Source organism: Aedes albopictus, chromosome 3 (assembly GCF_035046485.1).
Source record: "Aedes albopictus strain Foshan chromosome 3, AalbF5, whole genome shotgun sequence".
NCBI lineage: Eukaryota > Metazoa > Arthropoda > Insecta > Diptera > Culicidae > Aedes > Aedes albopictus.
In genome coordinates, this window is record NC_085138.1 from 151,547,863 (window position 1) to 151,572,545 (window position 24,683).

General features: G+C 43.2%; 1 protein-coding gene across 1 annotated transcript; it reads left to right on the forward strand.

Moving 5' to 3' along the window:
• Positions 1-2,089: 2,089 nt before the first annotated feature.
• Positions 2,090-20,451, forward strand: LOC134290398 (uncharacterized). The gene is made up of 4 exons (XM_062857537.1): positions 2,090-2,666; positions 2,735-7,995; positions 10,452-10,620; positions 20,180-20,451. The coding sequence occupies exons 1-4, from the start codon at positions 2,090-2,092 to the stop codon at positions 20,449-20,451; spliced, it is 6,279 nt and encodes a 2,092-aa protein (XP_062713521.1).
• Positions 20,452-24,683: the final 4,232 nt, after the last annotated feature.

Genomic DNA, 24,683 nt, shown 5'->3' on the forward strand with positions numbered 1-24,683 from the left:
GGAAGAACCTCTGGCTGGAATTCAATAAAGAAATGTGACAAAAATTGGAAAGGATGCTGTGAGAAATCCTGGAAGACATTCGAGGAAGCATTGCTGAAAGAGTTCTAGAGAGAACCACTGACGGAATTTCTAATAAAGTTCTTGTTGGATAAACTATAACTTACCAGATTAATTCGTGCCCACCTAAATGTGCAGCATCTTACCAAAATCGTTACTTGTCGAAAATGTTTGCTTGATTTAGGAGCCCTCCTCTATCCTCTGGCACAACCAATCAGAATCCGTCTGGGTTTAATTGGTTTCACTCGACCCAATGTCTAACAGCAAAAAAAAATGGAAAAGTGTTCAGCGGTATGCCTGGAAGAGTTTTACAGGAAGGAGCTAATGATGGGATCTCTGGTGAAGTTCGTGGTGAAATTTGTTCAGCTTTAGCAATAATGTTTTCCCTGGAGTAATGCTAAAGAGAGCTTTCCAAGGACTTCAAGGAATTATTTGCAGAATCGTTATGAAAATTTGTCAACGAGTTTCTATATAGGAATTTCTTAGAAGATCAAATCGTATTACTTCAAAGCTTGTTATTAAAGTTTTTACTAAGAATGCACTGATTTTTTTTTTTATTTTTTCAATTTATTTTTTATTTTTTTTTTTTCTGATTGTATATTGAAATACAATGTTTAGTATCAAACAGCAAGTGGCGAAGTTAATCTCCAGAAAAAGGCTTTGTTATAGTAATCGATACCATTTTTAAATAGGGTGAAATAAATAATCGATATCATTTTTTAATATGGTGACGTTGGGTACTACCAGCAGGTTTGTTCTCTTCATCATGAACGGTTTTTGTCGACCTAATTTCCTGAAATTTGGTCGTTTATATAATTCAGCTCGGTTGGGAAGGATTTGAGGCCAACTCTGAGTTCAACAGCTTTTAAAACACTCCCCATGACGAAGAGAACAAATCTGCCAAAAATATACAATTTCCCCTATTAACAAACAATAAGAAAAGATGATTAGCAAGTCGAATGATAAGCAAGTGGCACCAATTCGTAGGTTAAGGTGGTACATTCCTAGACCGCTATTATGAGTTTTGCTTCCTACCGTCCGAACCAAAGCAAACAGAATTGGGACTAATACCTGACTCTTACATAAAACTGACGCAATCCTCAAATGATTGAGAACTGGCCACATGCTTGCAACTACTGAGGAAAGTGAAAGGATGGTTAGTTGGATACCTAAGAAAGATGCAGACAGCTCTAAGATTTCTCAGGTTTGGTGTCACGGAAATTCTGGTGTTGTTAGAGGTAGGGTAATCTCCGAAGGATACGTTTGGAAAACGTTCAGTACACAAAATAGTTGTAAGCGCGCCCGTCGATCAGCGAGCCCCTCGTACTGCTACTACCACCAACGCTACCTAGAAATCAGCTACCACTTGAATGACACCATCCGTCATTCCCGTTGTTCAATTTGTCATACATGATGATAAGCAGAAATTTGTGAGCTGAGACGAAACGGTTTAGCTAAACTGATTTGCAGAAAATACTGTTTAATAGCTGGCAAATATTTGATATACTATACTCCCATGAATCAGTGATTACTCGAATATAAGTGCTCTTTATTTGATTTAATCTAATAGCTTAAGATGAGGTGATGCAGATCATGAACATTATTTGCTATTTATTGTGAATTTGTGATTAGACTTTTTCACCGCAGATACGTCTAGGAAGCAGTGAATATAGTTGGGAAATTCTACTGTCTGAATCCACGGATTGTAGGTGGTACAATAAGGTAAAAACCACTTAATTACTCTTGAAATCGCCGTTTGCTTAACAAAACGTTATATAACAGCCCAACGTACACCGGCGGTAGGGATGCTCTAGACTGAGTTGTATCGTAAACGTTGAAGACAAGCGAATTACTAAATGTAAGTTAATGGGTAATGGGAATGACTACTAAGAAAACTAAAATTATATTTCCTATAGGAATTTGTAACTCTCTCTCTCTCGGTAATAAAGATTTAATGAATTCGGATAATTCTGGCGACGATCGCAGCTTTTCTTCCAACAATTTACAAATTCATTTACCGAATTGTGAGAAGATGTCGTCGAAGCATTCCAAGACCGGATCCGGGAACAATGGCAATGGATTAACGGTCACCGCCAGCGCAACAGTGGCAACGTCTGCGCAGACTGCGGCCGTACTTTCGACGGACAATGCGGTAGGCACCGCTTCCCAGGTAAACGTAGATAAGCGAATCTCTGGTCACCATGAAACGGGAACCATTCCGAAGGGCTCCAGTAATAAACCCGGTAGTACCACTAGCTTTCCGCGTCGTAATCCGCCACGTAATGCGCGTCCGAATCGTCAGTCAAGTTGTCAGTTGTGTGATGGGCTAGATACCATGAACATGATTCAGTGTGATGCGTGCAGAGGATGGTTCCATTGTGAGTGTGCGAAGGTAACGGACGAAACCGAAGATCACAGTTGGAGCTGTGCCAAATGCGCTGCTCTTCTCCGTCGTTCGTTGGCTCCCTCCGGTGGTGGTCGAAACTCGGAGGCTCAGATGCAACAAGTTCTAAATCCGTCGCAGCGATCCAGGAGCAGTGGGAAAAGCATGCAGAGTGAGGCAAGAAGGAGGCTGAAGCTGCAGTTGATGAAAATCGAAGAGGAGAAAGGCTTGAGAAGGAATTTTTGGAGAAGAAATACGAAGTTCTCCTTGAGTTTGGGAGTGAGTCGTCAACAGTGGTGAGTGACAGTGAATCGATTCTCGACAATGCTTCGAAGATCGAACAGTGGATGGCTGATACAGATTGTTTTGGTGCCGACGTGGATTCCGGTGTAGTGGATGAGGTAGATGGGCCCGTGGCGATTAACTCGCGGAGGCCTGCGGAGCATTCTGCTCGAAACCTCAGACCGAACGTTGAGCATCCAGTTCATCAACTAGGTCAGCAACCATCACCTACCGGGCGAGATTTCCAGATCGCAAATTCTCCTATCGTCGGCAGTCATCCAGCGCAACATGCACAACTTTCACACACGAGGACGGAAACATTAATGCAGCCGAATCGCTTCATCCCAGGGCAACGATCAACTCCAATGGGTGGTGAACATCAGCGTCCGACAGTTCAACCTGTGCAGACCGTCGATGACGAGACGATCTGCATACTTAACCGCAGTCAGCTGGCTGCGCGACAAGCAGTCCCTAAGGATCTCCCAGAGTTTGGTGGAAACCCGGAAGACTGGCCGCTTTTCTTTTCGGTTTTCAACAGTTCCACTCAAATGTGTGGATTTTCAAACGAAGAAAATATGTTGCGTCTCCGGAAGTGCCTTACAGGAAGGGCGTTAGAAGCAGTCAGATGCCGACTTCTCCATCCGTCTAACGTCGCGGGAGTGATGTCAACACTGAAGATGTTGTACGGAAGGCCGGAAGCAATCGTTCAAGCAATTGTAAAGAAGGTCAGAACTCTACCATCGCCGAACATCGACCGGCTAGAGACGGTAGTCAATTTCGCGCTCACTGTTGAGAACCTGGTCGCAACGATCCAAGCTTGCGGAGTGAATGACTTTGTTTACAACGCTTCGCTACGTTACGAGCTTGTAGAAAAACTACCATCGTCTTTGAAGCTTGACTGGGCCAAATACTCGAGAAACACACCGATTCCCAATCTACACGATTTCAGTACTTGGTTGTATTCAACAGCAGAGGATGCCAGCGCAGTGATGCCGTCGGTTAGCAGTGATTCTAAGCCTCGTTCCAACAAAAAAGATGGTTTTTTGAACGTGCACGCAGAAGGCGATTCTGATAGCAATCACGTGGTGTCATCGAAGGTGAAACAGTATACTTCCGACGAAATAGAAAAAGAATGTCCAATTTGTAAAGGCGGTTGCCCGAATATCGCAAAGTGTAAACGGTTTGCCGAATTCAGCTGCGACTCAAAATGGGCCGCTGTTCGCGAATGCAAACTGTGTCGAAAGTGCCTGCGAAGGCACAACGGTTCGTGCCGACAACAAAAGGCGTGCGGAACAAACGGCTGCACTTATCTACATCACCCGCTTCTCCATACCGTCGATAGACATCAATCCAACGGAACGGCGACTGACGCAATCGTGCCTGCAGAGACAACACAACAGAGCTGTAATATTCACCAAAGCCAGTCAAAACTTCTTTTCCGAATTCTTCCAGTCCTTCTCTATGGGCCTTCAAAAACCGTGCGAACGTACGCGTTCATCGACGATGGGTCCGAACTCTCCATAATGGAACAGAGTCTGGCCGACGAGCTCGGCGTAGAAGGGCCAAAGACATCGCTGTGCCTTAAGTGGACTGGAGGTTCTCAACGCCTGGAGAATTCTTCTCAGAGAGTCAGTTTGCAGATATCCAGCAGTAACGATCAATCGAGGAAGTATCAGCTGTCGTCAGTACAAACCGTCAAAAGCCTTCAGATTCGACCTCAGACGCTATTGTACGGTGATATCCAGGAAACGTTCCGGCACCTCGCAGGACTACCGATTGAGTCGTATGAGAATGCGTGCCCTCGAATTCTCATAGGCCTGGATAATCTCAATCTTGGTCACCCGCTGAAGAGTCGAGAAGGCCGGCCGCAAGAGCCTATAGCCACCAAAACACGACTTGGTTGGACTATCTACGGAAGCTGCATTTCTGAGGGTACAACAACGAATTCCGTCAACTATCACTCTCTTCAGGTGTGCGAGTGCAACCAATACTCGGACGAAGACCTGCACCAAACCGTAAAAAACTATTTTTTGCTCGATAGTATCGGCATTGTGAAACCAGATAAGCCGTTGCAATCGCAAAACGACCAACGGGCACAGATACTCTTGGAATCGCTCACCAAACAACGAGATGGGCGGTACGAATCAGGACTACTCTGGAAGTACGATACCGTTCGACTTCCAGACAGCAAACCAATGGCACTGAAGAGATGGGAATGTCTGGATCGGAGGATGAAGAACGACCCGCAGTTAGCGAACGTAGTCAGAGCGAAGATCGAAGATCATGTATCGAAGGGATATATCCGAAAGCTGTCCAACGAAGAGGTTAAAACAGGATACCCCCGCGTGTGGTATCTCCCAATATTTCCGGTAGTGAACCCAAACAAACCCGGAAAGACTAGGCTCGTTTGGCATGCAGCTGCAACTGTCCACGGAGTATCTCTGAACACCGTCTTGCTGAAGGGCCCAGACCTGTTGACTTCGCTACTGTCAGTACTAATGCAATTCAGAGAGTACAAAATCGCCGTGTGTGGTGACATCCGCGAAATGTACCACCAGATCCTGATGCGGAATGATGACCAGCACTGCCAGCGCTTCTTCTGGAAGGAAAATATAACCGACGTCGAGCCTAGTACGTACATCGTTCAAGTGATGACCTTCGGAGCCTGTTGCTCACCAAGTACGGCGCAGTATGTCAAGAACGTGCACGCAAGCAAGTTTCAGCAAGAACATCCGGCTGCCGTTGAGGCTATTGTGAAGCGACACTACGTCGACGATATGCTTCTAAGCGTGGAGCAGGAGGAAGAAGCAGTTCAGTTGACACGAGACGTGAGGGAAATCCATGCTTCGGCAGGCTTCGAAATCCGCAATTGGGCATCCAACTCTTCTACAGTATTGGCGGAATTAGAAGAACCTTCTACAGCTGAGAAAAGTTTCGGCGAGGATGGCTGTGTTGAGAAAATTCTCGGCATGTGGTGGAACACGTCTACAGATTGCTTTACGTTCAAGATTTCAAACCGCATAGACGAAGTTTTGCTGTCAGGAGGCCGCCGTCCTACAAAACGGGAAGTCCTGCGAACTTTGATGATGGTTTTCGACCCACTAGGCTTCATTGGCCATTTCCTAATGGTGCTGAAAACGCTTCTTCAGGAAATATGGCGGTCTTCAATCGGCTGGGACGACGTGATCAACGATCAACACTTCGAAAAGTGGTTAACCTGGTGCGCAGCTTTGCCTGAAATAGCAGAACTTCAAATTCCTCGTTGCTACCGTTCCCTAACATCTACATCTGAAGACAACGAAGTTCAGTTGCATACGTTTGTAGACGCGAGCGAAGCCGGCTTCGCAGCGGTGGCGTACTTGAGATTTCAAGAGGGATCAATCGTTGAGTGTGCGCTATTGGGGTCCAAGACAAGAGTTTCACCACTGAAGTTTTTGTCAATCCCACGATCCGAACTTCAGGCTGCCGTTATTGGAGTTCGCTTGGCACAAACCGTCTGCAGCACACTATCGTTCGCTGTAAAACATAGATTCTTCTGGACGGACTCTAAGGACGTGCTTTGCTGGCTAAATTCTGATCACCGTCGTTACAGTCAGTTCGTTGCCTTTCGAGTTAGCGAGGTTTTAGAAGTTTCGGATACACGCGAGTGGAATTGGATTCCAACCAAGCAAAACGTGGCAGATGAGGGAACAAAGTGGCGTCATAATTCGGATTTGTCTTCATCGAGCCGCTGGTTCCGAGGTCCGGAGTTCTTATGGAAATCAGCTGAGCATTGGCCCTCCTCAAAGCATCACTTTGGAAGCACAACGGAAGAGCTACGTCCACATCTGCTGCAGCATACGAAAGTCGATGAATGTGCAGTTGACATTAGTCGATTCTCTGATTGGAAAAAAATGCTTCGTTGCACTGCCTATGTACTCCGCTACGTTCGAAACTTGAGGCTTACCGTTCAACAAGCAGATCGCAACAGCGGACCGTTGAATAGCCAAGAGCTGAGAGATGCAGAATACTATCTTTACCGCGTGGCACAGCTAGCTGCCTTTGCCGATGAAATTACAATCCTTTCGAAGAACAGGAACTCGAAAAATCCGGACAAGCATTTGCCAAGAAGTAGCCCTCTTTTTCGTCAATGCGTCTTTCTGGATGAAGTTAAGGTTATTAGGATCCAAGGAAGAACGCAAGCCTGTTCGGTCATCGCCCGAGATGCAGTTCAACCAATTTTTCTTCCTCGCGACCACTCAATCACCAAGTTAATCCTCCTCGACTTCCACAAGCGGTTCAACCATCAGAACCACCAAACAACTATCAATGAAGTACGTCAGCGCTACCGGATTCCAAGACTGAAGGCAGTGTACAAAACCGTACGAAAGGAATGCCAAGAATGCAAAAATTACCACGCAACTCCACAACCTCCTTTCATGAGTGACTTGCCACTGCAACGTCTAGCCGCCTTTACACGACCATTTACCTTCATGGGAGTGGACTACTTCGGTCCCATGATCGTTACTGTTGGACGCCGTTCCGAAAAGCGGTGGGGAGTCCTGGCAACTTGCCTTACGATACGCGCAATCCACTTAGAACTAGCCCACACACTGACAACTGATTCTTGTATATTGGCGTTACGCAACATTATGGCTAGAAAAGGGGCTCCCGCTATTATCTTTAGCGATCGCGGCACCAATTTCCAGGGTGCAAGCAAAGAGCTGAAGGAAATTTTGCAGAATGTCGACCAGGAACAACTGATGAGCGAGTTCACCACACCAAGCACTGAGTGGAGCTTCATACCACCAGCGTCTCCACACATGGGCGGGGCTTGGGAGCGCCTGATCCGGAACGTAAAGTCGAATTTGTCCAGACTACAATGGAGAAGGCTGCCCACAGACGAGGTACTGAACAGCACTCTAATCGAAATCGAGAACGTAATCAATTCAAGACCACTGACCGAGATCCCATTAGAAAACGACGAATCACCAGTGCTGACACCCAACCATTTTCTCTTGGGAACGTCGAACGGACTGAAACCATGGGTGCCATACAGTGACAGTCCGTCAATGCTTCGCAACAGCTTCAAACAGTCGCAGATTATGGCTAACGAATTCTGGAGGATGTGGTTGAGAGACTACTTGCCCGTGATCACACGCCGCTCCAAGTGGTTCACCAAGGTAGAACCAATTCAAGTCAACGATGTCGTAGTCATTGTAGACCCGAAAGCTCCTCGTAACAGCTGGCCACTAGGACGGGTAATCGCGACCAGACCAAGTTCGGACGGCCAAGTAAGAAGAGCTACAGTGCAGACTAGTCAAGGCATCTACGAACGCCCCACTGTGAAGTTAGCAGTGCTCGACGTAGGCGTTAAGGACCAATGCGCTCCAGGAGAACCTTCTGCGCATTTCGGGGGGACTGTAAGCGCGCCCGTCGATCAGCGAGCCCCTCGTACTGCTACTACCACCAACGCTACCTAGAAATCAGCTACCACTTGAATGACACCATCCGTCATTCCCGTTGTTCAATTTGTCATACATGATGATAAGCAGAAATTTGTGAGCTGAGACGAAACGGTTTAGCTAAACTGATTTGCAGAAAATACTGTTTAATAGCTGGCAAATATTTGATATACTATACTCCCATGAATCAGTGATTACTCGAATATAAGTGCTCTTTATTTGATTTAATCTAATAGCTTAAGGTGAGGTGATGCAGATCATGAACATTATTTGCTATTTATTGTGAATTTGTGATTAGACTTTTTCACCGCAGATACGTCTAGGAAGCAGTGAATATAGTTGGGAAATTCTACTGTCTGAATCCACGGATTGTAGGTGGTACAATAAGGTAAAAACCACTTAATTACTCTTGAAATCGCCGTTTGCTTAACAAAACGTTATATAACAGCCCAACGTACACCGGCGGTAGGGATGCTCTAGACTGAGTTGTATCGTAAACGTTGAAGACAAGCGAATTACTAAATGTAAGTTAATGGGTAATGGGAATGACTACTAAGAAAACTAAAATTATATTTCCTATAGGAATTTGTAACTCTCTCTCTCTCGGTAATAAAGATTTAATGAATTCGGATAATTCTGGCGACGATCGCAGCTTTTCTTCCAACAATAGTATTTGATTATTTTGATACAACTACCTGCATATTTTATCTGGTTTATTTTTTCATCTATGACTTTATTTTCATGGTCGCTGCAGGACTGGGTGGCCGAAAATTCGGAATACAAAACGGTATTGACATCTTTTATTGAATAAGCTATTTGTGACATTCTTGCAACGGCTATACAGTGGAGTCTCCTATTAGAAGCTGCCGCCCACTTTACGCCCATCGCAATTTCTCAGCTGCGATCAATCCAGCTGATTTTTTCAGTGCAGTTTGTTATTGACTTATCGCAGACAAAAAATGAACTGAATTGGTAAGAAGACAGCCTGGAAAACGCGGTGTTCATTATCAGTAAACACCTAAAAACACAAACAGAAACACAGAAAAAAAAAACTACATTAAATCTTCATTCTAGAATGTTCCTACAGGAGTTCGGCTGCACTTGTTAGGAAAAAAACAAGATCTAAATTGAATGTAGTAGATCTTACACCGTAACGCAACATTCCAAGGTATTCTACCCACGTCACGGGACAGCAAACCATGAGGAAAGATGTTGTGCAAATTATTAAAGTATACGCAGATAAATCATCAACATTCTTAGGTAATTATTCAATTGTACAAAGCGTTGAACACGTGTTTAGAAGGGATTCATAATCCACGCAAAAAGTAACAATAACAATTAACTAATCGAACAACTCGGAGTTGCCGATGTTTCCAACAATGTTCAACAACCACTTACGGACTGCTAGGTAGGTACCCCTACAATGTGTACCACCGACACCTATAACCGCACTCTGTAATGATCCGGAGGTGAAAGGATTGCTATTGCCGGTGATTAAATTTGCTGTAATCTTACAGACAGCGGGAGTTGATCTCCACCGGAGCATAAGCTAGAACATAGTTTTTCATTATTCATCTCATTACCGTGTGGCGGCGGATGAGTGTTATGAACTCCCCGTTCGTTCTTAAGCATGACGACGCTCTCCGTTGTTGTTAGGTATTGACTAGTCGCGTTGTTTCTAGAGTAGCGGGAGGCAATTAAGAAACTTCATGAAGCGTTCGATGCCATTTCTTCTATGCGAAACGGTGTTTTACAGTGTGTTCACTGTTCAGCCGCCACACACATGATGATTAAAACTATCATCATAAAGGCATCGCATAACTTCTGCACTACCCCGTCCTGTCAGTAGTAGATGGGGAAGCCCCTCTTGGATTGAAGGGAAACGTCATCGTCTAGCAGCAGCGCATCAGGAGACGTCGAAGTTGCATAATATGACGGCTGACTCGGAACTGCTTGCTGCAGCAACGGCAGCGCAGCGGTTCGGTTTCGCTCTATTGTGTCCCGGTCGGTGGAATCTCCGGGTGGAACGAATGGCTGCGCTGCTGCTTCGAGCCTTCTAGGCAGGTAATTGAAACCCCGTTCCGATCCGGAACGATTGTAGCGCGGAGATAACTGACTGGCGGGAGCCGGCAAGCAAATCTCCACGCGCGCGCGGACTATCCATCATCTGGTGGGACAGAACTTTCCATTCCGTCCGGAGAGCAGCCAGCGTCCGATGGGGCGCCTCGGGCCACGAAAATCGGATAATTAAATTAAAAAAATATATGATACACCTATTTATCTAGATATTCGCATTGTGTTGTCCGGGCGGGTACGCCGGAACGAACTACAAACCGATCTGGAAAGAGGAGCGAACGGAACGAGACGGGAATTGCCTCCGGGAGGAATCCTTCTCCACCCACTCCGAAGCCGAACGTCGACGACACGGTGACTACCACTGCTGCAGCAGCCCATGTGAATGAGACGACGACGTCCATAGACGTAGCGAGGATTTGGTTTACCGGGGCTCACCTTACTGTGCATATTAAGCAGTAGTTCTAGGAGCAGGATGTACCTCGAACCCCTCCAATCTACGCCTATGAAAGCGACGACGTCAACAGGAACCCCCAACCAAGCGGCAGGGATTATCCACTCATTTGTTGCAGAAGTTCCACGCCACACAGTTCGGTTTCAAGCCCGGAAGGAACGGGAAGATGTATCACATTCGGTTCTCGACTTTCGTCCCTGGGCCCCCGGTACGGGTACGGGCGGTGCTTTTGTGCTCGGTTCGGAGCAGTTTGTGCTGCCCCATGTGTGCTCTTGTTTCCTTGGTGAGAATGGAACGCGAGGAGTGGGAGCCTTGAGCAACGAGATAATTTTGAGGTTCGTTGGGAGATAATTGATTATGAAACCCCTTTTTGCGGCGGCAGCTAGGTTGGTCGTCGTCGGCGTCGTGTCGTCGTGATAGATCGGGAAAAGTGATCCCTGTGAAATTATGCATTATTCATAAACACTGTAGAGGCGGAAAGGTACACAATGCACAGACAGGGAGGGTGTGCAGCGGCTGGTAGTGGTAGAATCGGTCACATATGCAATATTGTAACACCCGTACCGTTGTGAGTCGTTTGAAGATTCACAACGGATCAGGAGAGAGGTGATAGGAACGGAATGGGAGATGAAGTCCAGTAAATGTCCAGCGGGCATGTCGGGTGTGTTGTGCACAAGCGGAACAGTTTGCGGTAGGGGTGGAACTGGAGTGGTTCTCACTCATGTTTGTCGGACTTAAAGTTTTGTCATCAGTAAGAAAATCTAATTAATTAATGATTAAACATATTGAATCTAATTTCGCTTTGGATTCTGTGCCATTTTAAGTCTTCGCGGATGACAAACAGCCGCCCACAAGACCTTGCGCTGTTGCTGTGATTACATACGGTCGCCAGTAGGCGAGCGAATGTATCATCATTTTAGTGCAGTGCTTTAATCTAGGTGAAGTTGAAGAATCCGATCGGTTATCAGCGCCAGTGATCACTACGAACGAAAACGCAAAGTTTGAGTTGCAATGTTAAATTATGTTGAGCTAAATTTTAAGAGACTCGGTCCGATCCCGGCCTGATGTAGAGAGAATAGCCTTTTAACAAGCATTCTGCTGTGACATGTGTCATTGCTGACTGAAAACTGAAAATCACCACACCGAAATAGCAAATCCTCACGGTATTTCTCCTCCCATAGCCACCATAGCATTACCAGAATTGCCTACAGGGTGGCTCCAGTATTTTCTTCCATGAGTTTCCCCAGGAACTTCTCCAAGACAGACCTACGAATGTCTTAAAGAATTTCTCCACGATTGCAACTTAAACAATTTCAGAGTGTCTCTTGGAGAAAATCTCGGATGAACAGCTGAAGGAATCTTTTCCAACATCTCTTTTGGTGGCTCCCGTGAGGAACATCTTCGAGGAAGTGGAGGAGAAACTCCTTGAACCGGTGAAAGTAATCCTGTAAAGCTTTCTGGAAGATTTCTTTGGCATACACCTGGAGGTATCCTGGAGGAACTGTGGCACAGGTATTCCCGATGAAGTTCCCGGTGAATCTGCTGAGTCCCTGGAGAAGCTGTTACGAAATCACCCCGAATAAACTCAGTATGAAGCTTCTAGAACCCTTCCCAGATGAACCCCTGAGAAAAATATTCCTAAAGGAATTCGTCGCTCCCCAAGCATCTCTTGGAGGAATTCACTGAATATACTGGAGGAATACAAGGAATTCCTGATATTTATCTTGAAAGAATTTCTGGAAAAGTCCTATAAGAATTTCTTATCTCCTTTTTTCTCCAAGTAATCATTGAAGTCAACCTTGGAGCAGTTCCTGTACAACTTTCTGGAAGAATTCTTGGGGATACACCTGTAGGAACTGTGTAACAGGTATTTCTGATGAAGTTCCAGGTTAATGTGCTAATTCCCTGGAGAAGCTGTCATGAAATCACCCCGAATAAACTCAGTATGAAACTTCTAGAACACTTCCCAGATAGTCCCCTGAGGTAAATTCTAGAAGGAATATTTCTTAAAGGAATCGCTGGAGGAATTTATTGAAGGTATTCCTGCAAAAATTCTTGAAGAAATTTGTAACAGGGTGTCTACTTCCTGAAAAAAAATGGAAATGCTCAGGAAATTTCTCCTCCTAAATCTAAACTAGAGCTTCCAAATTTATCTACAGGATGCTTCCAATATTTTCTTCCATGAGCTTCTCCAGGAACTTTTCCAAGAACAGCTAATCTATAAGATTCTCAAAGAGTTTCCCTTTTCCCTATGATTCCACCTGAAACACTGTCAGAGTAACTCTTGGAAAAAATCCCGGATGAACAGCGTAAGACACCTCTTTCAAAAGACCTCTTGGTGGCTCCCATGAGGAACATCTTCGAGGAACTGGAGAAGAAACACTTATTGAGAAGCTGACCGTAGAATCTGGCGCATGAATTCCTGTACAACTTTCTGGAAGAATTCCTGGGTATACAACTGTGTGACAGGTATTCTTGATGAAGTTCCAGGTGAATCTGCTGAATCCCTGGAGAAGCTGTCATGAAATCACCCCGAATGAACTTAATATGAAGCTTCTAGAACACTTCCCAGATGCACTCGTGAGGCAAATGTTCCTAAAGGAATTCGTCGCTCCCCAACCACCTCTTGGAACAATTTACTGAATATATGTACTGGAGGAATTCCTAATTTCTTGAAAGAATTCCTGAAGAAGTCCTAGAAGAATTTATTTTTCTCTTTTTTTTCTCCTAGCAATCCTCCTCTTCCTAGCCAATCTTGGAGCAGCACCTAGAGAAATCTTTGTACGAATTCTTTGAGTAAAACAATTTCTGGATTCTTGAAGAAACCTTGAAGTAATTTCAGTGGTAACCCTCTGAGGAATTCCTAAAGGAACCTCAGGGGGAACCCTTGGAAAAATTCCAGAAGAAATTCTCCTTAAAGGAATCACTGGAGGAATTTATTTGAGGCATTCCTGCAAAAATCCTTAAAGAAATTTATAACAGGGTGTCTTCTATCTGAAAAAAAAACCGGAAATTCTCTGGAAATTCCTCCTCCTCAATCTACCCTAGAGCTTCCAGAGTTGTCTACAGGATGCCTCTAACATTTTCTTCCAAGAGCTTCCGCAGGAACTTCTCCAACAACAGCTAATCTATGGGTTTCTCAAAGAGTTTTCCTATGATTCCACCTGAAACACTGACTGTCAGAGTAACTCTTGGAGAAAATCCCTGATGAACAGCGGAAGGCATCTCTTTCAAAAGACCTCTTGGTGGCTCCCTTGAGGAGCATCTTCAAGGAAGTGGAGAAGAAACTCGTTGAGAAGCTGACCGTAGAAACTGGTGCATGAATTCCTGTACAACTTTCTGGAAGAATTCCAGGGGATACACCTGGAGGAACTGTGTGACAGGTATTCTTGATGAAATTCCAGGTGTATCTGCTTAGTCCCTGGAGAAGCTGTCATGAAATCACCCCGAATCAACTCAATATGAAGCTTCTAGAACACTTGCCAGATGAACTCCTGAGAAAAATATTCCTAAAGGAATTCGTCGCTCCCGAAGCACCTCCTGGAGGAATTTACTGAATATACCAGAAGGAATTCCTAATTTCTTGAAAGAATTCCTGGAGAAGTCCTAGAAGAATTCCTCTTTTTTTCTCCCAGTAATCATTGAATCCAATCTTGGAGCCGTTCCTGGAGAAATCTTTGTACGAAATCTTTGCGTAAGAAAGTTTCTGGATTCTTGAAGAATCCTTGAAGGATTTTCAATAGGAACTCTTTGAGGAATTCCTGGAGAAAACTCAGGGGGAACCCTTGATAAAATTCCAGAAGGAATTCTTCTTAGAGGAAATTCTCAGAGGTATTCCTGCGGAGGCAGGTGTTTTCACAGAAATTCTCCTAAAATTTCTCACGAGACTTCTCCAGTAGATCTTCCAGGGATTTCCTCCAGAGTCGCCGTTAGAGTTATTTTTGAGATTTCTACTGGAGCCTCTGCAAAGATTTCCTAGAAAGTTTTCCACGATTTTTCTTCAGTCGCTCCTGCCGGGATTTCTTCAGCAGCTTCTCCTGCAATTTCTTCAAGAAATTCCCGTGAGCTTTCATCAGTGTTTCGCTTTGGACTTTTACAGGTGGTTCAGCTGGAACATTTCCTAAAGGAATTTCGCAGAAGCTATTTCTCATAGAGTTCTCCCCGTGATTTCATTCAGAGCTGTTTTCCAGGCTTTTCCTAGAAGTTGTTCACCGCATTTCTTGCGGTGATTCACATGAGATTTTATGCCGATTTTTCAACAGTTTTTTCTCAGAATGTCTTCTATGATAACTTACAAAACTCCTTGTAAGTAATTCAAATTCCCGAAGAATATCTTGGTGAAATCTTGCGAAAACCCCTTAATGATGTATTGCAAAACTCGAGAGGTAGTTTGGAAGAAATCCAGAGAAAACTGGGTAGAGAAATTTATTAAGAAACTTTGGAGAGGATTTTGAACGATATCCAGGAGGAGCCCAGTGAGAAACTTGAGAAACCCTCTGAAAAAAAAGGGAGGTACCCCGGCAGAAACCCCGTGAAAAACCTCTGAGGAATTCTTGGGAGAAATTCTGCTAGGAATCCCAAGAACAACTCTCAGAAATCCCAAAAGAACACCGAAAAAAACTGTTTGAAAGTATTCATCGGAATAGCCAAATCGGCATCACCAGTTTTTTTTTTAATTGTTAATATACTATCGTGATTTCCATTTTTCCATAGGGTTTTCATCTAAATCGCAAAATTACTACACCACCAGCACAGATAGCAGACATCCAGTTCAGTTTCAAAACAGTACTAGCAAGTACTAGCAGATGACCTATGAAATTATGGATTGGGCTTCCTGGATGTTTTTATCTGAATTTTAGAGTGTTTGGATGTCATATCTTATTTTAAGAAATTTTCGGTAGAACTGTCAATCCAATTTCTTGCTATGTAAGTGTGACCTCTACCTCTACTCTATTCGGCGAACTTTTAGACAAAACCACAAGGGAAAAGTCGTGCATACACCGTTTCTTGATTTTGCCGGCTGTTCGGGTTCGTTTGGAAGTTGACCATCAATGTTAACTTCTTTTCCCGATCAGCCTAGATAGCTGTGTAGTGTCGGTAGCGGTTATCTCAATCGGCTAAGAATAACACTACGGACCGCCTGATCCAGTGGTAAGAGTCCACTAAACAGGTGACCCCTAATTCATGGTGTTATGCGGCTTTATGCTTACCGTACCAAAGAATGAATGGTTAGGGGGGTCTAATAAAAACCTAACCACAAACGGAGCCTGTGGAGAATTAGGGCGTCCTCCACAGTATTACGCCCTTACTGCGCTAACCGGAGCAATGGTGCAGTGGACCTTGCGTTTCTCTGAGATAATCAGTTGCCCTTCTTAAGTCTCAAATTTGAGGCTAAATAAGGGCGGGGTTATTCAAATGTTGTTATTTAGCTTACATTACTGCCTATATGGGTTCGCTTAATGCGTTTTCGCCATTGGCGTTTTTCAATTAACACCGATTTGGTTGGTCGTTGATGTTTCCTTTTTGTGCTGTGATTGTGAAGAGTGTAATCCTGTCTAGTTTGGGTAGTGGCTACGACAAGGAAACCTCAGATCAATTTTCAGCGTAAAAAGCGTATGTAGCCCAAGTGGATCTACTACAAAAAGTTCAATTTCGTAGGGTAACTTCTGTATAGGTTACCTTGTGAACCCAGCTTTGCTTTTTTCATTATAGATGAACTGTCGTGCCTCGAGCATGCTATATTTTAGAATAACGTTAACAGTATGTTTCAACCTTTCCTTATGGATGCCTTCAAGTAAGCTCTTGTTTTCAGCATCTTTTCGCTGATATTTGGCATCTAAAGTAGCTCAAACATTGATTTGAGATGCTTCACTTTGATGGAATACTTAGGTAGTACAGTTCATGGTTAACTTAACATAGAATTGCACCTAACCCAACTCTGCATGAGCAGAATTTGTCAGTTGGTTGGCTGATTGGCATGTGTCAGATGAGGACTCTCCATTTGATCTTTTTGCACTTTGGAGTGTTCCTTCGCAAACTTTGCGTATTCAGGCGTCCCTGATCAACAAGCTAGGGAACCTGTAATAATTGGTTGCGATCACATTTTATGGATAACTCGCTTCCATTGCTGCTCCAAGAGAGTTTCATTATGGTTTTGTTATTACAACGCCCTTCATTGTGGTATACCATAGCTACTGCTTTGAAAGAAGCTTGTCCTCTGCGGTCTGTGCGGACCGAAAGAGGTATTCCTGAATGGAACTCGGACCTGTTCAAGTTCTAAATGTCTTCGGATAAACCAGTCTTTTGTATAGCTACGAATCTTTAGCTTCTACCCCGAGGGTTGTAGCTATAGAATCGATTTAGTGGGCACTAAAAAGCTCTGCTTACTTCAAATCTCCTGCAGCAAATGGGGCTTTGTCCTATTTTTCTCCAGAGGGATTTGAGTTTTTCAAACATGTTTTGAACTCTTGTAGTTTTCTATTGGGTATTTTCATGGCGTGAAATTACTCTGTAGTTTTATCCCGAAAGGGTGCGCGCGTTGTAAAAAGAAGGAATAAGTTCCAGATTTATCTGGTTACGTCGTTCTTTCTGAAATGCTCGAAACGCATTGTCGATTATCACATCTGTGATGTTCGTCTGGCTAACATGCCTGTTCATGTGAACTCACATGTCTCCCAATTTGGGATGTCCACAGTGACTCTTTTACACAAAGTTGTATACGTTTTCAAGAAAGCACTCGCTCAAACGTAGTTTTTGCTTGGGTGATTTCTTGAATATTGAGGATGCTTTTGATGACGTGCCTTTCTATGTCATATTGAAAGTCGCATGACGTCGCAAGCTGCCTCCAATGAGCTATAGGCTCTTTTTACGCTTATGCGTTTTACAGTGTCCTTTTCAGGGCACTGATTAACCCCGTTGTGGTATGAGCTACGAGCTCTCGTTGCGCTTATGCGTTCATTCCCTCTTCTAGGGCACCCCTTCCTATTTCATCACCTTTCCCTTTCCCAATTCCCATCCCTTGTCCCATTTTCCCTCAGGTAAATGATGAAATAGGCTCATATGTATGGCGATGGCACAAATGTCCCAAATGGAGGATAACGTGCCTCTGGAGCCGGCCTTCTGATACCTGATACCTGATACCGTCCATACACCGTTTCTTGATTGCACGCTTCTTAGCTGAGATAAAAGCAAGTGAGTGTTCCCACCCCTGCCTCGTGATAGCCATGATAATTCGCAACACTGTCTATGACTATCTGAAACAGAAATCATTACTGGTAAAATTCATCACATTGTCTGGCATAATAAGCCATGGACACAGTTGAAGTGTGACAAGTGATACGCCCTTTGCACCAATTGTGTTAAAGTGAATGTTATCTTTTTAATGATTGTCTAGTATCTGATCACCTCAAGACGAAAACCCTTATTGTCTTCAATCGAACTGTTTCGTAAAATCTTGCGAACCAGATGCTCACAAGATTTTCCATCGAAGTCCGAATATGAAATCGCTTAACCACTGAATCAAATTTCAACCACCACGCAACACAAATTACAATGTCGCAATCTGCATTTGTTGCGACAATCCACCCAATAAGGCAATCCATGAGACAGATACGATCAGCTGATTTTTTTTGTTTACCATGTATTTTTGACAATCGATGATCGGGGTGACAGTTGAACACAAAGGAATTTGTCAAACACCGACGACAGTTGACGAAACTTTGTTAAGTTGTACTTACACTGTGTTTACAGTTTTGGCTGTCACCCCCATGGCGAAAAGTCGTCATGGATTGCCTTATGCGCCGTCGTAAGCTTGTCCCAACTTGAACAGAATACGATAAAGATCGTACATTATGATTTGAATCACCATCAAACGGTTTCGATTTCGGGTTCATAATGATTGGTTGTTCAGGAATAAAAAAGTACGCAGCCAATTTAGCTTCTGTTTTGTCAACAACCCAAATATTAAAGATCATGTCATTATCTTTACAAATTGAGACGAAGGATAAACTCCGCGCCATAATTCTCGGTTTTTCTCAAACAACAAAAATCGATCACTGCAAACATAGCCACAGCCAGTGAATTTTGCTTCAAATAGAACAGCAGTGTTGCCAGCAGTTCATCGAACTCCTTAATCATTGAGGACCGTAACCCATCGCTTGTGAATCACTGTGTATTCTGGAGTGCCCACCGGAGGCGCAATTTTTACGCTGTTTTATAGAATGTTAACAGGAAATAATTTTGCATAAATTTGCATAGAACTTTCCGCCGTGGCCTAGCAGAAGATTTGGAAACTGTAATTTTTTTTTTTCATTCTGATTCGAAATGTGAATGACATGATACCGACCGACACCCGAAGAAGTGGGACATCAACACCGGCTGCCACCAGGGAGAAAAACGGGGTCCCGGAGCAAGCTCGAGTGCATACATCACAATATTTAATTCAATTATGTTTGATTAAAAATCAGTGACGATTGCCGAGTTCTAGTCGGACGGATGGACACTCCCAACAACGGAGTCACACATGTGCATGTGCGCTGCCCGGTCCGGAGACCGACGACACCGAGAGTTATCGAGTGTCAAATTTTAATAAATTTCTCCATAAATTAAAGTCTAGGGAAGTTGGCGAAACACGTCCACCCGGAGCAAGTGTGTGTGTCGACAGGCGGGCTAGAAGAGGTGTATAATTTTCCTCTCAGCGTGGGTGTGTATTTTTCCCTCCTTGTTGGCCCCGGTGGACCCGTGACGATGGATGATGACGATGATCACGGTCCTCGTCGCCGACCTCGTCATGGGCAATCGATCATACGAGCACGTTTCACATGAACGGAGAAACCACGAAAAAATCGTGTGGAGTGTTGTTTCTTCGCCTCGTTGCGAGATATTAAAAGGTTCCGATGTGAGGACAAGGCGAAGGTCTTCCCCCAGTGCGGAAAATGGGGATACGAACAAAATAATAAATTATTTTCTGATCGACGATGATAGCGATTTGGCCGGGGCGCGCGAGCGAGCAAGCAAGCACGAGGACGTTGATCTCCGGAGAAGATCCCTAACTGGGACGGGAAAATCGATTCGATCGCATTAAATCTCCACACCCGCGCGTGACTTGATCCGGCACCTGGCCGGCTGGCAACACTGCGCTTGTTTTGACGCGCGGAAGATTCCCGCGCGCGCAGTTCATTAAACCTTTCCCCGTCATCATCATTCGTGATCATCGTCCTCGTTGTGGAAGGCCGATCATTTAATTCGGTGCATTACTATTGTTCAAGTACCTGAGTATAATTAAACCGTTAACGGGAAGATGCGCGCCCGGATCGCCGACTCTCCTGCGCCCTGCGCAGTCTCCAAATCGCGAAACAAACCAACGGCGACGATTCTCATTGCATAAAGAATAAGATCACGACTTTTGGGACCGGGCGACCCATGGTACTTATGGGTTCATTTCTTTCGAATCTTTCCCTTTTCATTTCCTCCTCGACACTCGCGAAGGCTCATTTGGTGGCATCACGCGGGGTCCACCACCGCCGGAGGGTCCACAGATTTTGCTGGCAGGCAGCGGCGGCGCTGCTGGCGCCTTTGGGCTAGCCCCGGATTCGCGTGAGATCGAACCGGCCGGCCGGCCGCACTGTGCGCGCCGGGCATCGATCGATCTGCGCGCAGGGCTGTCGAGTGCCGGCAGCGTTGTGGGTGACTTACTGGGATGCGACTGCCCTGCGCATAGTGGACGGATTTGCGTCCGCGTGTTGCCATTATCTGGATGATGCTCCCACCACCGGCATCGCAGACGGTCAATGCTCGGAGGGTCCAGCCGTAAGACGATGTGCCACGACGAAATACATAATATTGAATTAAAATCAATTGGAACTGGCAGTCACGGGAAGTGAACTGTGACTTGACTTAGGGTTATTCAGGCTTCTGAGTTATAACATGATATAAGCAACGTGATATTTGAGTATCGCGAAAATGTTCAAACTGGGCATTCATCAACTGTCATTTCCATGACATTTTTCAATGACATTTTAAAAAAAGCCAATTGTTAATTGTACCGTAATCCGGGGTCAAATTGATCACTTTGAACAACTTTTGCGAATAACATTAGTGACAATTCAAATATTGCAAAAATATTTTCTGTAAAACCAGTACCCAGTGGATCTCCATGAACCATGCGACAGAATTTTGTTTAACTAATTTAAACTTTTAGTTGAATTGCTTCAAAAAATTGAAGATGCCACTTTGGGGCGAAATTGATCAGTATACAATTAAGCATATGTTAAAAAGAAAAATTTCCTTATCCACTTAATTTTGCTCTTCTAAACCCGAATAACGCGTCAAAAATATTACAACTAGTGAATTTGACCCTTAAAATGTAAAATTAAATATTGAATTTTGCCCCTTATCGCCTTAAGGTAGGCAATTTCCTTTAAAATAAAAAATTTCTGTTATAATAAACTACTTTTTTGTAAAAAAATAGAACTTTTTTAACTTATTCATATTCAGAATAGTCTCATAACTTTCCAACCAAGACTCTACGAAAATGTTAAAACAAAAAATTGACGGGAAGTCCTATTGGCAATCGATTGATTAGAAGCTATGAATTAGATGAGATAAGAAGTTTGAGATCATTGCGACGCTTAGGGCCGAAGAAATCGGCCCTTAGAAGTTCCTGGTATGCAATTACAATGTAGTATCTAAATCATCAATTTCACCCCGCTGATCAATTTGACCCCGGTTTACGGTACTCCAAGTAAAATATGTGATCATTTAGCTTATCCAGTCTATTGTTATCCATTTAGTCTCGCCATTGGACAGATACGATCAGCTGATTTAATTCGTTTACTATGTATTTTTGACATCCGATGAACGGGGTGACAGTTGAACACAAAGGAATTTGTAAAGCACCGACGATACTTGACAAAACATTGTTAAGTTGTATTTACACTCCACGGAGAAACTGAAAAACTCAAAATTAGGTACTTTTAAACTCAATTTTGAGCTCTTTTTTATCTCCCTTTCCATGGGCTCTTTTTATTGTTGTCAGAGAGTGAAGAGAAAAACAGCCCAACTTTTGCAGTTCAGTACGTCAACCCAACACTGAGTTTCTAGCACAGTAATCAAATTTGAGTGAATACAACCTAGTCAAAATTACGGTTGGGTAAAAAAAAAACTTAAAATTAGGTATTTTTTCACATGGAAGCGAGCGGGAACAACCCAACAAAAACATCGGTTCCGTGAAATACATGACTTTTAGCAGCACTGGCACTGGTAATGTAAACATGCTTACAATCTTCGGGCATCAATTGTATTGGCTCGGCAGTCCTATATAAACTTAAGCGAACTACAATTTACTCGTTGCAAGGTTTTAGTCTTGGTTTTAGATCTTCTTCAGGGATCTTTAACTTTTATAATAATGTGAACTATGAATGGATTTACAATTCATCTTTATTTGTATTATTATTATTATACATTATTATTCATGAATTTTTCAGAAAGTTTCTTTCAAAACTTCTTACCAAAACTCGGTACCAACATTTCAAAAGGGCGTAACTGCATTTACAACCAATGCCTTCTCACAAAGCTGTGGAGCGTATCCCATCCCTCTCGAGCAATCCACTAGCACAAATAGAAAGATAAAATCCTCCTCTTTCGACTAATGGATTTGAATTGCGTGAGATGAATGAAATACGACCCACAGCTCTGTGAGAAGGCATTGGTTGCAAAAGCAGTTACGCCCTTTTGAAATGTTGGTGCCGAACTCTTCTAAACATTCCTCCAAAGTTTACTAGAAGGTCGTATGAACATTTTCCAGACATTCTTGTTAAAGTTCCTCTAAGAATTTCTCCAGGGCTTTTGCTGAAACGTCTTTCAGAATTCCTTTAAATGTGTATTAGAAAATTCTCCCTGAAATTTCTTCCAGAAATCTTTCAGAATTTCCAAGCTAAATTTATACAAACTATTCCACCAGACGTTCTTATGGGAAATCATCTGAGAATTCATCCAGTTGTAATGTAAGAATTATTTTATGATTTTTTTTTGAAATTGTTTTGGAAATTAGGTACTAGAAGAGAAGTGTAGGATTAGCATATAAGTAAAATACACTTTAATATAAAAAAAGGTACTAGCAGAATCCAGAAGATCCTTCCTCTGAAGTTTCCCCAAGAATTCTTGCAGAAGTTTTCCCGGGAAACTTAATTTTTCAACGGTATCCAGATAATTCTTTAATCAAAATCTCCATCCGTAAATATTCTAAAATTAAATCAGTTTTGGTGGTCGAAAACTATTTTAAAATTTTTATACTAAAACGAATAGTCCTTTCGAGTAATCTATGGTAAAACGCAATACTTTATTCGCTAAACATCAATACAATTGTTGGAGTGTTCCTCCGACAATTGTTCCAGAACTTTTTGTCAAGAATTTCGGAAATTTTACGGGAATTTCTATAAATTTCTTTAAAAATTGCTACAGGAATTCTTTCGGATTTTTTTCCAGGTTTTTTTTTTCCAAGAACTCCTCTCGATGTTCCTTTGAGAGTTCTTCTCTACTTGTTGCGTGAGTATTTCTGGATATATTTCGAGCCGTTCCTCTGGTAATTCTCCATGGCATCGCTCCTGGAAAGCAGAAAATCCACCGGGAAACCCTACAGAGATTCCTTCGGGATGTCTTCCGGGACTTCCTCGGGAATTCTTCCAGGAGTTTCCCCATGAAGTTTTTCAGGAGTTTGCCACAATTTCTAACAACAATATCAGCAGCAAATTTCTGCTGCAGCTCCTTTTTATTCAGAAGTTCCACGAGGAATTCATCTAGGAATTCTCCTGATAATCTTTATGGGCATCTTTAAGATTTGTTTAAAGTTTGGGAAATTCCTCTATGGACTTTTCCAGGAGGAGTTTCTTGCTGTGTTTCTCCAGAGTATAATCCAAGGGTTTTCTCTGGAAATTCTCCCACAATATCTTGAAAGGATTCGTCCAAACCTTTTCAAAGTATTTCGTGTTGGATTTGTCCATAAATTTCTTCAGAAAAGGGTTTCGTCAGGAATTCCACGGAGGATTCCTACAAAATTTTCTCGACGGATTCCTTCAGGAATACATCTAAAAGTTCTTTTAAAAAATTATCCACCAATGTTTCCATAAATTCCTCCTAGGGCTCACTCAGTTTTTTTTTTTCGAAAGTTTTTCCAAGGATTCTTCTTGTAGTTCCTATTAATATTTCTAAATGAATCCTCCAAGGATTCCCTCAGGAATTCCTCCAAACATTTCTTCAGGATTTCCTTCAAGGAACATTTTCCATAGTTTCTTCAGAAATTCCTCGTGGGGTTCCTGCAGAAATTTATCTACGGATTCCTCCAGAAATTATTCTAAGAATTCCTTCACAAAATCCCTAATTTCTTCAGAAATTCCTCATTCAGTAATATTTTCAGAAGCTGCTTCACGGATTTTTCTGAAAGTTCCTCTAAAAATTTTGGATGGAATGCTCCAAGGATTACTTCAGGAATTCTGCCTAGCATTTCTTTAGAATTTTTTCTCTGGAAAACTTTCAAGGCTTTTTTCAGAAATTCTACAGAAAACAACTACAGGAATTTCACGATGGATTCCTTCAGTAACTCTTCTAAGAATTCTTTTGGGAAATCCTCCATCGATAGCTTCAGAAATTTCTCTGAGGGTTTCCTCGGGAATTCCTTCAAGAATATTTTCAGAAGTTGCTCCAGGGATTCTTCTAGAAATTCCACTAAAAATCTCTGATTGAATCCTCCAAGGATTCCTTCAGGAATTCATCCAAACATTCTTTAAGGATTTTTTTTCTGGAATACTTTGAAGGTTTTTTTTTTCAAAAAATTCTCGTAGGATTCCTGTAGAAATTTCTCGACGGATTCCTCCAGGAATTTTTCAGAATTCCTTTAGGAAATCCTCCCAGGATTTTTTCAAAAATTGCTCCGAGGATTCCCTCAGGAATTTCTTCAAGAATATTAACAGAAATTGCTCCAAGGATTCTTTCAGAA

What these genes read in the sequence shown, in the direction of transcription:
- LOC134290398 (XM_062857537.1), top strand. Translation starts at nt 2,090, where the DNA reads ATGTCGTCGAAGCATTCCAAGACCGGATCCGGGAACAATGGCAATGGA. An exon ending in GAAAATCGAAGAGGAGAAAG is followed by an intron (nt 2,667 to 2,734) that starts GCTTGAGAAGGA and finishes AGTCGTCAACAG; the next exon opens with TGGTGAGTGACAGTGAATCG. An exon ending in CCACTGCTGCAGCAGCCCAT is followed by an intron (nt 10,621 to 20,179) that starts GTGAATGAGACG and finishes ACACTCGCGAAG; the next exon opens with GCTCATTTGGTGGCATCACG.